Below are 17,818 nucleotides of genomic sequence, written 5' to 3'. Positions count from 1 at the left end.
GTGGGGGGTGAGGCAGAGGGAGAACCAGACTCCTGATCCCAGGACCCTGAGATCACGACCTGAGCTGAAGTCAGATGCTTAACCAAATGAGCCACCCAGGTGCCCCTGTGTTTGATATTTTAATAGACAAACTGTTTTTATAAACCATAAATTTAAAATAGGACACAAGTGTATGATTAATACACCGAAAATAAAAATAATATATGAAAATCAGACTTAAAGCTGTAATATTTTAAAAGAAATGACTGCTAACCACTCAAAACATAAACACTATAAAAAAAGAGCCTTATGGTCTAGAAAAAAGTAAAAGCAAATATAAGAGAATGATACCATCTATTCTTATATAATTTCCAATAATCAGTGGCAAATAAAAAAAAAATACAGGCACAGAAACTAAAAACTTCCGTATAGCTTTTCTGGCTCCTTCAGTGATCCAAGTCTATATCTTTGAAAGCAACGTTTAAGGTATTTTATTCATTTATTCATCTCTCTAGCCAGCCAACCAACCATCTAGAAAAAGTGCTAGCATCAGATGATTTCCCAGACTGGGCAGGATCCATCTGGCCACTCAAAGAGAGCTACAGCCATGTATAAATAGGTAGTCCTTCTCTATACTGGCTACATTATCTGCAAGAAGTGTCACCAGAAGATTATTCAAGTCCAAACAGCTATATATATTTTATTAAATTAAAGCAGCTGTAATTCCAATGTGGCACACAAAGAGATCTCATTTTTATTACCTGCTTTGTGTTCTCTTCTGAATCTGTGAAGTTCTTGGTGTCAACTGTCTCAAAATCAGATTTAAAGCTGTAATATTTTAAAAAGGAGCAATTGTCAAGCCTTCAAAATACAAACACCCTGATAAGTTTACAGTCTTAAAAAACCTCTCACACATAAGAGATGAAATCCATCTATTCTTATAAAATGTGTAATTTCTAATTATATAATCAGGAAATAGACATGGTTTGGATTACACAGCTTATTTTTCCTTTTTTTTTTGAATAGCAGCTAGATTTCCACTGGATAGAATGGGACTAGGGAAATGGGAACTATTAATCCTCAAAAGCTATCATACATACAATTAGAAAAGGATACCATATGCTTGCTTTCCTTACTTCTCCCCATTCCTTAATTCTTGGGATTAAATGAATGCAGAGTCATCTGATATTACTGTACCTCTTATCTACACCCAGAGAAAAGAATACTAGTCCTAAATTGTTTTTTTGCTTTCTTAAAAATAACTAAAACCTAGGACCAGGTAAATAGTTGTTTAAATAACACCAGGAGCAATAATCACAAATCAGTTAACACTTAATACTTTATAAGATTTGTTTGTTTCTTTAATCATTTGGCAAACTTTTACTGAATATTCATTATGTGTCAGGCACCATCAAATATGAAAATATTATTGAGGCAAATTATACTTAATTTCCAGAAATTATCCCACTTGGCTAAATTATTCCTGGGGAGTTGTTGCTATGTAAGAGTGGGTTTGAATATTTGCAGGAAGGGAACCCAGGGAGAGTCAGAGAAACAGTGTTTTTTTCCTTGATAGCCCATTGTTTTGCCGTTTTTAACACAAATCTATAGACATATTTACACAAATACTAGTTGATGACATATTTTAAGGATTCTCTGAAAGTATATTTAAAAGCATATACCATGTTTGAAACAATAAATTAAAATATGTAATATTCCTGTTTATAAGGAGCTTGACAAGTTTAATAACTACTTTTCAACCATTACTCAGGTAGTTCTAGTGATACATACAAAAGGAAAAGTGACATTAATCTCATCCAGTTCAAAAGGGCACTACCAGACCTTAAGTCTGACACATTAGGTACATGATATAAAATAAGAAATATTATTTAATTCTACAACACCCTGAAGGACTTACTACTGGCTGTGAATGTGCCATACCTGCTTAATTCAGTCTGGGTTTCAGCTTCTATCCGCTGGTCTGTAAAATCCTTTTTTCTTTTGGCAGGCGTATAGTATCGATAATGTGACAGGAAAGACTTTGCTTCTGTTTTTAAAGTGCGTGGAGTGAATGGCAAATGTCTGTTGGAAAAGAGTTCAGAATGTTTATCCAAAAGGTCCCCACTGGGTGCTTTTGAAATAACTAACTGAAACCGATGGGTATTTGGGAATGTGCTCTTGGGCCCTTTGCCGTATGAAGTTCCAGAGCATGCTCTCCTGGGCCCAGAGGCAGTGTAATCCATGTTGAACACGGAGGAACTGGAGTTCTTCTCGGTACCATTTGTGAGGACTTTATCAGATTTAGGTAGATTTAGGTGTAGTCTCTCTGAAGAAGTTACTGGTGACCTTGGTGACCTTGTAAAGGATGGAAATCCATTCACTTCTCCAATTAACACATCTTCATCTTGTGGTTCTCCTGAGGGCTAAGAACGTTTGGTTTGATTGTCATCAATTATGTTTACAAATTCACCTAATTGGGAATCTCCACATTATACACCAAAAATAGTTGCCTTAGTGGGTTTAGAGATCATATATTCCTGAAGATGTTAGCACTATATATGAAGTTCTGTTCACGGTTTTGAATTATTAATATATAAAAATATAATTCTAAATATAAGTAATAGCAATCATTTTTTTTTAGAAGATTTTATTTATTTATTTGAGACAGAATGAGAGAGAGAGAGAGCACATGAGAGGGGGGAGGGTCAGAGGGAGAAGCAGGCTCCCCGCCGAGCAGGGAGCCCGATGCGGGACTTGATCCCGGGACTCCAGGATCATGACCTGAGCTGAAGGCCGTCGCTTAACCGACTGAGCCACCCAGGCGCCCCGCAATCATTTTTTTTTAAAGATTTTATTTATTTGAGAGAGTGAGTAAGACAGAAAGTGGGAGAGAACACAAGTGGGAGGTAGGGGCCGAGGGAAAGAGAGAAGCAGACTCCCCACTGAGCAGGGAGCCCAAAGCGGGGCTCAATCCTAGCACCCTGGGATCACGACCTGAGCTGAAGCCACTTAGGTGCCCCAGCAATCATTTTTCTTTCTGAAACTAAAAAAAAATAATTACTAACATCTACCTACATTTATGGTCTTGAACTTGTGTACTGAGATCAGGTAGATCTCAGTTTTATCTGAAAATTTCCAAACCACTCTTGAACACCAATCCCCTTCTCAATCACGCTGTTGGTGGTGGCAAAATGAAAAGGAACTTCTCAACTTCTCCTCATGAGTGGGGAAAGCTGAAAGGGAAGACGTTTTGGACTGCTCCATTTCCTTCTGGTTTAATTTTGGAAGAACCATTTCTACAGGGTATCCACAAAGTCTTAAAACATAGATAATATTTTATTCTTTTACAGATTAGATGCCCAAGATGCAATGAGTATGATTCCAGGCTTTATGGACACCTGTGTATCCTTTTTTTTTTTTTTTAAAGATTTTATTTATTTGACAGAGAGAGACACAGTGAGAGAGGGAACACAAGTAGGGGGAATGGGAGAGGAAGAAGCGGGCTTCCTGCCGAGCAGGGAGCCCGATGCGGGGCTCGATCCCAGGACCCTGGGATCCTGACCTGAGCTGAAGGCAGACGCTTAACGAACGGAGCCACCCAGGCATCCCAAACACCTGTGTATCCTTTAAAGGACTTTGAGGCACTTTATTAGGTAGAGGGAAGTTACATGGAAGTTACAGATTCTGAGGTGACATGGCTAGGAGTTAGCTATTGCCTCTGCCCTCCAAGCTCATGGGGAGAGAAACAAGAGGAAGATGAACAAGCTGAGTAAGAGAATGGCTGAGTGCTTCCTGTGTGAAAGGTACTGTTCTTGCCACTGAGTAGGATAAAAGAGGACAATTAAGAACTTCTATCACTGCTACTAGTAAGTTACTATGCTATGTATAAGGTATAGTTCGAAGTAATTTACATGCACAACTCATTTAATCCTCACATCAACTTTTGGGTGGTGATGATACAAATACTACTTTTATTTCATAGATGAAGAAACTCAGGTGGTGCAGGGTCTCAGAGTCAGACCAGGCTGAGCCTATGCTCTTCATTACATCATATTGTCTATTATGAAGACGCATCTGAAAATTATATATTTTAGATTTTTTTTTAAGTGAACTCTACCCTCAATGTGGGGCTCAAACTTGACTCCAAGATCAAGAGCTGCATGCTCTACTGACTGAGCCAGCCAGGTGTCCCTGTATTTTAGATTTTTTACACCATGAGGAATTTTAAACTGATTTTAACTCTTTTTCTGATGGTGAAACTGTCAACTAATCGAAGTACTGATTCATCTAAGTAAGAAAAATGCAGATGACTTACTTAGACTGCATACTGTAACTAAAGCCTAAAATAGGTCAAGTCACCTACCATTTCCTTTCCAAGTACTTTCTAAGCTGATCTCAAATACAAGGCAAAATTACTCAAGGCAAGGAAATATTTTGGCATTAAATTCTGAATCACTAGGGCACTTTTTTAATGATTTCAATATATTAGTTTTAAAAAGTGCTCCCAAACAAGACTTGTAGCTTATATACCACAAAAGTTTGGCTCCCGGGAGAAAAATTTCTAAGTAGGATCTGAAAAATCCTACAGGGTTATTAAATAATAATCACAGGAATTATTTACACTTAGAGGAACAGTACAAGCTGAGATCAGAGCAGGCAGAAATGCACAAGGCATTAGACTGCCTGTAAGAAAATTCTTTTTTTTAAGATTTTATTTATTTGCGAGAGAGAGAATGAGAGACAGAGAGCATGAGAGGGAGGAGGGTCAGAGGGAGAAGCAGACTCCCTGCTGAGCAGGGAGCCTGATGTGGGACTCGATCCCGGAACTCCAGGATCATGACCGGAGCCGAAGGCAGTCGCTTAACCAACTGAGCCACCCAGGCGCCCAGCCTGTAAGAAAATTCTTATCAATAATGGTTATTTAATAAACAAAATAAAACACCAAAGTCTTTAAAGACAGAAATATACTCTCATCTATCTGAAATGGGCTGGAAAAATTGCTTTTGAATTGACTAAAAGCAAGAAACTTTCCTGTATTTTTATGTCTCATAATTCCTATCTTGTATCCTATACTTCTTGTTTCCTTGGAAACCAGTAGAACATAGTATGAAATCAATTGTACCAATCTGCTTTTTTTGAGATTATATTATTGTTTCCTATAGCTATGAATATCAGAAAGCTTGGATATAATTTTCACAGAAAATATGTAACATACTGGTAAATTCACCAAAATGTGAAAAACAGATAACTGTAAGGTTCTAAAATCAGAAAAGGGTTTATCAATTACATGTGAATGGAACAAAAATTCTGGTGGTAATTTGACCACTTTCACTTTCTTAAGTCAGCTTTACAGTTCAATGCAATTTGTTGTGAACTGTTTCTGTGATTTAAGAATTTATGTAAAGTGATAATGACTGCATAGTTTATATACTCATAAGGTTTTCATGTCAAGAACACATCAAAGTTTATAATCAGAGAACTGAGTACTAAATCTTTTTCAGGGATAATGTCAGAAGAAATAGTATACAAAGATTTTTCCAACTGTCAGATTTTTAAAAATAATTAATTAATTAATTTTTAAAGGATTTTATTTATTTATTTGAGAGAGAGCATGAGCCCCATACAGGGCCCCATGCAGGGCTTGACCCCAGGACCCTGAGACCATGGCCTGAGCCCAAAGGACACTCAACCAGAACCTCCTTCAACTGTCAGATTTTAAAGCAGCTGAGGAATCAATTCAATTGCAGAATAGGGTGGGTACAAATTATTTAAAAATTCAATTAACACTTGTTTTGCAAAAACGTTTCAAATTATATTTTATAAAAGAAATTGATAGCTCTTGCTTTTCATGGTTTTATACTACTTTAAAAATGTTTCATAGATTTAATTAGGAATATGGGTCACATCCACATATTCAATTAATCTTAATAGCATGTAGTAAGTGCTATACCAGTGATGTGAGGGAATAATTGTGTGGAGGTTACAGGGTTCAGACTGGAAAGGTACTGGAGGCCCCTGAGATGAGTCAAAGTGTGAGAGAAAGAACAGCATGAGTGTATGGGCAATTATAAGAAAAGGTTTTTGATTATATGATCTCACGTATATAAAAGGCTAATATGCTCAGAGGCTAAAGTTAGCATTTCTTTCTTTTTTTTTTTTTTAAGATTTTATTTATTTATTTAGCAGACAGAGAGAGAGCATAAGCAGGCAGAGCGGCAGACAGAGGGAGAGAGAAGCAGACTCCCCACCAAGCAGAGAGCCTGACATGGGGCTTGATCCCAGGACCCTGGGATCATGACCCAAGCTAAAGGCAGATGCTTAACCAACTGAGTCACCCAGGTGCCCCTAAAGTTAGCATTTTCTTTTTAATTGTAGCAAAGTTTTCAGTAAATGCAGATTATAATTAAGATAGGTGACTATTAACCATAAATCCTAATTATTGAAATATACCTAAAATAATAATTTGAATCTGAATTTGTATAAATATTTATCATCAAGGCTTATAAAACGTGTAGGCAAGTTTAAAAAAATATATAATACACACACACATATAAAACATAAATGAACTACTTTATGGAGGCAGAATAGGTTACAGTGGCTAAAGGAAAAATGAAAGAAAACATCTTACATTTATAGATTTAATTATATATTTTTAACAAACTCCATTTTTATCCCCAAATATAATTATTAATTTATATTATGATAGAAAAATATTTTAAACTTTCAGTTAAAAAGTATAATCACTACGGGGCACCTGGCTGGCCTAGTCGGTAGAGCATGTGAGTCTTGATCTTGGGGTTGTGAGTTTGAGCCCCACATTGGGTACAGAGATTCATTAAAAATAAAATCTTTAGGGGCGCCTGGGTGGCTCAGTTGGTTAAGCGACTGCCTTCAGCTCAGGTCATGATCCCAGGGTCTTGGGACTGAGCCCCACGTCAGGCTCAGTGGAGAGCATGCTTCTTCCTCTCCCTCTCCCTGCTGTTCTGCCTACTTGTGCTCTCTCTCTCTCTGTCAAATAAATAAATAAAATCTTAAAAAAAAATAAAATAAAATCTTTAGGGACACCCAGGTGACTCAGTTGGTTAAGCATCTACCTTTAGCTTCAGGTCCTGGGACCGAGTCCCTCATCGGGCTCCTTGCTCAGGGGGAGCCTGCTTCTCCCTCTGCCTGCCGCTCCCCCGCCTTGTGTGCTCTCTTTCTCTCTCTCTCTCACTGACAAATAAATAAAATCTTTAAAAAAAATCTTAAAAAAAAAACCAAAACAAAACCCAAACTTTAGGACCTACCTAAAACATTAGGATTAAAAAATGGAAAAAGATATACCAAGGGAGTACTAATCAAAAGAAAACTGGTTTAACTATATCACTATCAGAAAACACTTTAATACAAAAAAAATTAAGATAAAGAATCTCAAAGCAGTGACAATAGGTTTGAGTCACCAAGAAAATATATTATCTCTAAATCTGTATTTATAAAATAATAATATAGACTCAAAATCTACAAAACAAAAATTGGTAGTACTAACTTTTAGAGAAATAGCTAAATACATAATCATGTGGAAGATTTCTCTTAATAAATGATAGCTTGATCAGAAAAAAAAATTAGTAAGATTTGAATATATATGAAGTTTAATCTAATGAATACATTGTATTAAATACTATACACAACAACTATAGTATATTTTCTTTCCAAACACATAATGACACAGTGCATTTTAAGAAATTTGTCTACCTACTGGGCCATAAAGCAAATTTCTCAACAAATTTCAAGAAATTAGCATCATATAAATCTATGATTAGGCTAGAAATCTGGAACAAAGAGAAAACTCCTAGGGAAAAAAATACACACAGAGATTAAGAAATACTTCTAAATGACTCTTGGGTTAAAAAAGAGATTATAATGGAAAATACTCTGAATTGAATCATAATAAAAATACCATATAGCAAATCTTGTGGGATACAGCTAAAGCAGCATGTGGAGGAAAATTTATAACCTTAAAATATGCTTATACTGTCCAGAAGTGAGGCTGAAAATAAGCTAAGCAAAAGTAGGAAAGTAAGACAAAATAAACCCAAAGAAAACCAAAAGGGGAAAAGAAAGATAAGAACAGACATTAAAAAACAGAAAACAAAATACAACAGAGAAGATTAATGAAGTAAAACAAATGCTCTTTAAAAAGATTAAAAAAAAAAAAAAAAACCTGACAAATCTCTGGTGAGGAAAAAATCAAAGAGGGGCGCCTGGGTGGCTCAGTTGGTTGGGCGACTGCCTTCGGCTCAGGTCATGATCCTGGAGTCCCTGGATCGAGTCCCGCATCGGGCTCCCTGTTCGGCAGGGAGTCTGCTTCTCCCTCTGACCCTAACCCCTCTCATGTGCTCTCTCTCATTCTCTCTCTCAAATAAATAAAAATAAAATCTTTAAAAAAAAAATACTTAAAAAAAAAAAAAGAAACTTGACTATAATTCACAACATACACAGATTAAAAAGAAAAATGATACCATCTTTTCAAAAAAAGGCAGAAAAAGCATTTTATAAAATTCACATCCATTCATGAGAAAGGAAAAACAAATCCTCTTAGCGAACTAGGAATAACAGAGTAAGAGAACGTCCTCAATCAGATGTTAAAGGGTATCACAAAACACCAAGAGCAGGGGTCAGTAAACTATAGCTTGGAGGCCAATCTGGCCTACTGTCTTTCTTAATAGTTTTACTGGAACACAGCTATGCCCATTCATTTACATCTTGTCTGTGGCTACTGCCCAAGGGCACAAGAATTGTGAGAGACTGTGGGGCCTGAAAAGCTTAAAGTATTTACTACCTGGCTCTTTAAACGAGAAGTTTACTGATTCTGACCTACAGTAAACATTCTACCACAAAGTCAGGTTGTGCCACTAATGAAATATCTTAGAAACATCTGCTTTTAACAGGTAAAAATACTATCTTACCTTTTGTAGAGTGTTAAATAGTGACTTGGAATTATTTTTAGAATTGGCCTGCATTGCTGTTTTATTTAATTTCAAATCCCTTTCACCTCGTGCTAATTCCTTTTTGAGTTTCTCTCTTCGTTGTTGGTCTGCATCTGATGGGGAAAACAAATCTTTTAAAATAAAGAAAACAGAAAAATTAAGGTTTTGGTCTTGGAAGCCTAATAAAGAACACATTTTTTTTCTTGCTAAAAATGTTTACACTATTGATATATAAATAAAAATCCACATACTTTTCTGTATAAAGAGAAGCTAACATATATTTAATTTACAGAAACTTTAAGTGCATTATTTAAAGAGCGTAAACAAGATGTGACAAATTGGCTAAGCCTAAGAGCTCAAAAAAGCAATTCCTAGCAGATATTCAGAGATACTGAAGGTGGGAAATGCTTGATGTGTTTTTTGTGACTCTGTCATCACCAAATGCAGAGTCTGAATTAGTCCATACACTCTCCCCCAAATGCAATATTATTGTCAGTAATATCACATGTCATTCAAATTTAAGTTTTACAGACTTTAAAAAGATAACATTTTCAATTAGGATAACTGATTTCTACTTCTCTTAACTGCTATTCATTTGGAAATGTAAATGAAAAAAGTGGTTTTGCACTTTAGAATGCTTTAGGTCAGGTATGAGTTATCAAAAATTTATCATTGTATGAAGGCTAAAAATGGTGAAATGAAACCTAGTCAAATTTCAAAGTTAAGAGGAGAGGAAAAGATGGTGGGGGAGTAGGGGACCCTATTCCAGCTGGTCCCCAGAATTGAGCTGGATATCTACCAGACCACTCTGAAAACCCACAAAATCAGCCTGAGATGTAAGAAGACAGATCTGGATCCCTACAAGCAGACTATCACAGGCGGTTGGTTTTGAGGTACGAAGCGGGAAGCCGTGATCCTGCAGGCAGATATCAGAGGATAAATGGAAGGGGGAGGGAGCCGTGGTGATCCTACACTGCCGGTGAGTGATAGCTTCCCATGCTGGGGACAGGGCACAGACTCACAGACCAGCAGCGTGGGGAAAGGACTTTAGGGCAGCCCCCCAGACTGAAACCTGGAGCTGCGGGGCTGCGGGAGCAAATTTGGGGTGGCTGGCAGTTTTAGAAGCACAAAGGGCAGAGATGAGCCCCCGTGCCCGACCTGGAGGCATGGACTGGGAGCGCTGCGGAGGGGTGCACAACCCAGGACGCTGCAGTTTATAGCACCACAGACAGAAACGGAGATAGTGTGGCCTGGAGAGCTCACTGAAGAACAGAGTGTGATCTCTCTGCTCTGAGGCAGAGGGTTGGAAACGATCTCTTCTGCTCTGACTCTTGGAAAAGACCTGGAAAGCCGCCAGGGAAAGCCACCAGAGAACAAAAGCCCCAAAAAACTGGTTTTCACTGAGCCCATCCCCTGCCACAGGAGCAAGGCAACTCTACCCAAACAGGGTTGCCTGAGTAACAGTGTGGCAGGCCCCTCCCCCCATAAGACAGGCTGGGAGAATGAGAGGCCATCAACCCTAAGGTCCCTAGAAAACAGGTGCATCTTGCTTGGGTTCTGGTCAATAATTTGGACACTCTACATTCCCTCAACTACCCCTCAACAGAATGACTAGGAGGAGGAACCCCCAAAATAGGAAAGACTTCTGTGACTTCTGCCACAGATTTACAAATGGATACAGAGATAACCAAGATGTCAGAGATGGAATTCAGGGTAGCAACTGTGAAGACAATAGCTAGAATGGAGAAATCAATTAATGGCAACATAGTCTCTAAGGGCAGAATGAAAGCTGAACTGGCAGAACTTAAAAATGCTATCAATGAGATCCAATCTAATCGAGATAATCTAACAGCTAGGGTAAGCAAGGCAGAAGAAGGAATTAGTGATCTAGAAGACCAATTAATAGACAAGAAGGAAAAAGAGGAGGCCAGGGAAAAACAACTCAAAATCCATGAAAATAGAATCAGAAAAGTAAGTGACACTATGAAACGTTCCAATGTCAGAATTATTGGGATCCCTGAGGGGGTGGAAAGAGAGAGAGGACTAGAAGATATATTTGAGCAAATCGTAGCTGAGAACTTCCCTAATCTGGGGAATGAAACATTCATGTCCTAGAGGCAGAGAGGACCCCTCCAAGATCAAGGAAAACAGACCAATGCCCCGGCATGTAATAGTAAAACTTGCAAATCTTAGAACCAAGGAAACCAGCTTAAGGGCAGTTAGGGGGAAGAGATTCCTTATGTACAGAGGAAGGAACATCAGAATAACGTCAGACCTATCCACAGAGACCTGTCAAGCCAAAAAGGGCTGGCAAGACATATTTAGGGTACTAAACGAGAAGAACATGCAGCCAAGAATACTTTATCTGGCAAGGCTGTCATTTAGGATGGATGGAGAGATGCAGAGCTTCCAAGACCAGCAGAAACGGAAAGAATATGTGACCACTAAGCCGGCCCTGCAAGAAATATTAAGGGGGGTTCTATAAAAGGAGAAAGACCCCAAGAGTGATATAGAACAGAAATTTACAGAGACAACCTATAAAAATAGGGTCTTCACAGGCAACATGATGACAATAAATTTGTATTATTCAATAATCACTCTCAACGTGAACAGCGTAATGCTCCCATAAAACAGCACAGGGTTACAGGTTGGATAAAAAGACAGGACCCATCCATATGCTGTCTACAAGAGACTCATTTTGAACCTAAATATACATTCAGACTGAAAGTGAAGGGATGGAGATCAATCTTCCATGCCAATGGACCTCAAAAGAAAGCTGGGGTAGCAATTCTTATATCAGACAAATTAGATTTTAAGCTAAAGACTGTAGTTAGAGACACAGAAAGACACTATATCATTCTTAAAGGGTCTATCCAACGAGAAGATCTAACAATTGTAAATATCTACACCCCCAATATGGGAGCAGCCATCTACATAAGCCAACTGTTAACTAAAATGAAGAGTCATATTGATAACAATACGTTAGTTGTAGGAGACCTCAATACTCCACTCTCAGCAATGGACAGATCATCTAAGCAGAAAACCAACAAAGAAACAAGAGCTCTGAATGACACGCTGGACCAGATGGACCTCATAGATATATATAGAACATTCCACCCTAAAACAACAGAATACTCATTCTTCTCGAGTGCACATGGAACTTTCTCCAGAATAGACCACATACTGGGTCACAAATCAGGTCTCAACCGATACAAAAGACTGAGATTATTTCTTGCATATTCTCCGACCGTAATGCTTTAAAACTAAAACCCAATCACAAGAAAAAATTTGGAAGAAATTCAAACACTTGGAAGCTAAAGACCACTCTGCTCAATAATGTTTGGGTCAACCAAGAAATCAAAGAACTTAAACAATTCATGGAAATGAATGAGAAAGAAAATACATCAGTCCAAAACCTATGGGATACTGCAAAGGCAGTCCTAAGGGGGAAATACATAGCCATCCAAGCCTCACTCAAAAAAAATAGAAAAATCCCGAATTCACCAACTAACTTTACACCTTAAAGAACCAGAAAAAAAGCAACAAGCAATGCCTAAGCCACGCATTAGAAGAGAAATAATTAAGATTAGAGCAGAGATCAATGAATTAGAAACCAGAAACACAGTAGATCAGATCAATGAAACTAGAAGCTGGTTCTTTGAAAGAATAAGATCGATAAACCACTGGCCAGACTTATCCAAAAGAAAAGAGAAAGGACCCAAATTAATAAAATTATGAATGAAAGGGGAGAGATCACGACTAACACCAAGGAAATAGAAACAATTATTAGAAATTAATATCAACAGCTATATGCCAATAAATTGAGCAACCTGGAAGAAATGGATGCCTTCCTGGAAACCTATAAACTGCCAAGACTGAAACAGGAAGAAATGGACAATCTGAATAGGACAATAACCAGTAAGGAGATTGAAGCAGTGATCAAAAACCTCCCAAAAAACAAGAGTCCAGGGCCTGACGGATTCCCTGGGGAATTCTATCAAACATTCAAAGAAGAAATAATACCTATTCTCCTGAAGCTGTTTCAAAAAATAGAAACAGAAGGAAAGCCTACAGACTCATTCTATGAGGCCAGTATGACCTTGATCCCCAAACCAGGCAAAGACCCCATCAAAAAGGAGAATTTCAGACTGATATCCCTGATAAATATGGATTCCAAAATTCTCAACAACATCTTAGTTAATAGGATACAACAATACATTAAAAGGATCATCCACCACGACCAAAGTGGGATTTATCCCTGGGATGCAAAGGTGGTTCAACATTCGCAAATCAATCAATGTGATAGAACACATTAATAAGAGGAGAGAGAAGAACCATATGGTCCTCTCAATTGATGCAGAAAAGGCATTTGACAAAATACAGCATCCTTTCCTGATTAAAACTCTTCAGAGTATAGGGATAGAGGGAAAAATCCTCAAGTTCATAAAATCCATCTATGAAAAACCCACAGCAAATATCATCCTCAATGGGGAAAAGCTGAGAGGCTTTCCCTTAAGATCAGGAACACGACAAGGATGCCCAGTCTAGCCACTATTGTTCAACATAGTACTAGAAGTCCTAGTAACAGCAATCAGACAACAAAAAGAAATAAAAGGTATTCAAATTGGCAAAGAAGTCAAACTCTCTTTGCAGATGACATGATACTTTATGTGGAAAATCCAAAAGACTCCACCCCCAATTACTAGAACTCATCCAGCAATTCAGTAATGTGGCAGGATACAAAATCAATGCACAGAAATCAGTTGCTTTCTTATCCACTAATAATGCAACTGTAGAAAGAGAAATTAGAGAAACGATTCCATTTACAATGGCACCAAAAACCATGAGATACCTTGGAATAAACCTAACCAAAGAGGTAAAAGATCTATACTCTAGGAACTACAGAACACTCATGAAAGAAATTGAAGAAGACACAAAAAGATGGAAAGACATTCATGGATTGGAAGAATAAACATTGCTAAAATGTCTATGCTACCCAGAGCAATCTATACCTTCAACGCCATCCCGATCAAAATTCCAACGACTTTTTTCAAAGTGCTAGAACAAACAATCCTGAAATTTGTATGGGATCAGAAAAGACCCCAAATTGCCAAGGAAATGTTGAAAAAGAAAAACAAAGCTGGGGGCATTACATTGTCTGATTTCAAGCTATATTACAAAGCAGTTATCACCAAGACAGCATGGTACTGGAACAAAAACAGACATATAGACCAATGGAACAGAACAGAGAACCCATATATGGACCCTCAACTCTATGGTCAAATAATGTTCGACAAAGTAGGAAAAAACATGCAATGGAAAAAAGACAGTCTCTTCAATAAATGGTGCTGGGAAAATTGGACAGCTATATACAGAAGAATGAAACTCGACCATTCTCTAACACCATACACAAAGATAAACTCAAAATGGATGAAAGACCTCAATGTGAGACAGGAATCCATCAAAATCCTACAGGAGAACATAGGCAGTAACCTCTTTGACATCAGCCACAGCAACTTCTTTCAAGATACATCTCCAAAGGCTAGTGAAACAAAAGCAAAAATGAACTTTTGGGACTTCATCAAGATAAAAAGCTTCTGCACAGCAAAGGAAACAGTCAACAAAACAAAGAGGCAACCCACAGAATGGGAGACGATATTTGCAAATGACACCAGAGACAAAGCACTGATTTCCAAGATCTATAAAGAACTACTCAAACTCAACACCCAAAAAACAAATAATCAAGTCAAAAAAATGGGCAGAAGACATGAAGAGACACTTCTCCAAAGAAGACATACAAATGGCTAAGAGACACATGAAAAAATGTTCATCATCATTAGCCATCAGGGAAATTCAAATCAAAACCACACTAAGATACCACCTTACACCAGTTAGAATGGCAAAAATTGACAAGGCAAGAAACAACAAATGTTGGAGAGGTCGTGGAGAAAGGGGAACCCTCTTACACTGCTGGTGGGAATGCAAGTTGGTACAGCCACTTTGGAAAACAGTGTGGAGGTGCCTCCAAAAATTAAAAATAGAGCTACCCTATGACCCAGCAATTGCACTACTGGGTATTTACCCCAAAGACACAGATGTAGTGAAAAGAAGGGCCATATGCACCCCAATGTTCATAGCAGCAATGTCTGCAATAGCCAAACTGTGGAAAGAGCCAAGATGCCCTTCAACAGACGAATGGATAAAGAAGATGTGGTGCATATATACAATGGAATATTACTCAGCCATCAGAAAGGATGAATACCCAACTTTTACATCAACATGGATGGGACTGGAGGAGATTATGCTAAGTGAAATAAGTCAAGCAGAGAAAGTCAATTATCCTATGGTTTCACTTGTTTGTGGAACATAAGGAATAGCATGGAAGACATTAGAAGGAAGGGAAAAATGAAGGGGGGGAATTGGAGGGACAGACAAACCATGAGAAACTATGGACTGTGAGAAACAAACTGAGGGTTTTAGGGGGGGGGTTGGTTGGGGGATGGGTTAGCTCGGTGATGGGTATTAAGGAGGGCACGTACTGCATGGAGCACTGGGTGTTACACGAAAACAATGAATTGTAGAGCACTACATCAAAAACTAGTGATGTATGGTGACTAACATAACATAAAATTAAATTAAATTAAAAAAAAATTTCAAAGTTAAATGTAAGGTTAACCATAATCAAAATGACTTGTATTTTCATATAAATTAAAAATTTATCATATACTTTTAAAATTGGAATTTATCCCAATTTAATGGACAAGATAATTTAAAGTTTCAAATCACTTTGATTTGAATCAGAATTTATATAAATTACTATAAGCTTAAAAAACAAACTAATAAAGTTTGAACTATAATTATTAAAAAATAAGCATGATAAAGTAAATATATTTATTATTTTAAAAGGTGGACTGAATATAGATGACTCTTGAACAACTGCATGGGTCTACTTATATGTGGATTTTTTACAACACTGTACTGTAAATGTATTTTCTCTCCCTTGTGATTTTTTTTTTCTAAACCTAATTAGTAACTTGGCCATTTTTTTAAAAAGATTTTTTATTTTTAAGTATTCTCTACAGCCAACATGGTACTCTAACTTACAACCCCGAGATCAAGTGTCCCATATTCTGCCAATGGAGCTTGCCAGGTGCCCCTTGTGAGTTTCTTAATAACATTTTTTTCTCTAGCTTAATTTATTGTAACAATACAATATATACATATATACATACTTTGTGTGTGACATGTATTACATGACTGTTACCAGTAAGGTCAACAGTAGGCTCTTAGTAGTTAAGTTTTTGGAGAGTCAAAAGTTATACAGGGATTTTTGACTATGTGGGGGGGTTGGTGCCCCAACTGTGTCAACTGTTGGTGTCAACTGTGTTACTTTCAGCTTATTCTATCCTCAAATGCCTGATTAGTTATTAACTATTATATATGTAATATATAATACAAAATATTACATATTAATTATTAGTTATTGTTAATGTATTAACTACATTACCACAGATAATATCTGTGGAGTGAATTAAATAGAATTTTCTCTGTCAGATCTATTATCTTGGGGTGCCTGGCTGGCTCAGTCAGTTAAGCGTCTGCCTTTGGCTCAGGTCGTGGTCCCAGGGTCCTGGGATCAAGCCCCGCGTTGGGCTCCCTGCTCGGCGGGAAGTCTGCTTCTCCCACTCCCACTCCCCCTCTTTGTGTTCCCTCTCTTGCTGTTTCTCTGTCAAATAAATAAAATCTTTTAAAAAAAATAATGGTAGAAAAATACAAAATTATTAAAAAAAATCTATTATCTTACTTATAGGTAAAACAAGTGAGTAAAAAAATCCTCAACAGAGTCCTCAAGACTATCAATTTTTAAATACTTTCATATTACCAAATCTGTCCAACCTGTTCGTTTAAGTAATGCCTCTTCATACCATACACAAAAATCAACTCTAAATGTATCACAGACTTAAATGTGAGAGCTTAAACTATAAAACTCTTAGAAAAAGAAGAGTAAATCTTTAGGACTTTGGGTGAGGCAAAGGTTTCTTAGGTACAAGCAATTAAAAAAAATTAGACTTAAAATGAAAAATTTTATACTTTTTTTTTTTTTTAAAGATTTTATTTATTTATTTGAGAGAGAGAGAATGAGAGAGAGAGCACATGAGAGGGGGGAGGGTCAGAGGGAGAAGCAGACTCCCTGCCGAGCAGGGAGCCCGATGCGGGACTCGATCCCGGGACTCCAGGATCATGACCTGAGCCGAAGGCAGTCGCTTAACCAACTGAGCCACCCAGGCGCCCCGAAAAATTTTATACTTTTTAAAAAAGATTTTATTTTAAAGTAATCTCTACACTGAACATGGGGCTCGAACTCACAACCCGGAGATCAAAAGTCACATGCTCTACAGACTGAGCCAGCCAGGTGCCTTTTAAACTTTTTCTAAAGACACATCCTTAAAAAAATAAAAAGGCAAGCCGTAGATGGGGAAAAAAATACTTGCAAGTCATATAGCTAATAAAGGATTCCATGTAAAATATATAAATAATACACAACTCAAATAATAAGACAACCCAATTAAAAAATGGACGGGGGTGCCTGGTGGCTCAGTCAGTTAAGTGTCCGACTCTTGATGTCTGCTCAGGTCATGATCTCAGCGTCGTGGGACTGAGCCCCACATCAAGCTCCATGCTGGGTGTGGAGCCTGCTTAAGATTTTCTCTCTCCCTCTCCCTCTTGCCAGCCCCCACCTCCTCTAAAAAATGTGGACAAAAGACTTGAATATTTATCAAAAACATGCAAATGGCCAATAAGCATACGAAAAAATGCTCTACATCATTAGTCATGAGGAAAATGCAAATTGAATCCATAATGAGATACCACTT

At 37.6% G+C, this 17,818-nt stretch overlaps 1 protein-coding gene across 4 annotated transcripts in view; it reads right to left on the bottom strand.

Moving 5' to 3' along the window:
• SPATA7 (spermatogenesis associated 7) overlaps positions 1–17,818 on the bottom strand; it is a 45,212-nt gene that overhangs the window by 9,775 nt on the left and 17,619 nt on the right. For 2 of the 4 annotated variants that reach the window (XM_064571457.1, XM_064571459.1), the window contains 3 exons: positions 8,925–9,076; positions 1,921–2,402; positions 741–807 (listed from right to left, as the gene is read on the bottom strand). In XM_064571457.1, coding sequence (XP_064427527.1) covers positions 741–807; positions 1,921–2,402; positions 8,925–9,076 — 701 coding nt within the window. The remainder of the gene's footprint in view (positions 1–740; positions 808–1,920; positions 2,403–8,924; positions 9,077–17,818) is intronic. The other 2 variants (XM_064571458.1, XM_064571460.1) reach the window with 1 other exon arrangement.

Source organism: Mirounga angustirostris, unplaced genomic scaffold, assembly GCF_029215605.1.
Source record: "Mirounga angustirostris isolate CCGP_5_RB_7025 unplaced genomic scaffold, mMirAng1.0.hap1 SCAF_9, whole genome shotgun sequence".
Taxonomy (NCBI): Eukaryota; Metazoa; Chordata; class Mammalia; order Carnivora; family Phocidae; genus Mirounga; species Mirounga angustirostris.
The sequence above is the reverse complement of the archived record's forward strand: the minus strand, read 5'-3'. Positions and strand labels throughout refer to the sequence as shown.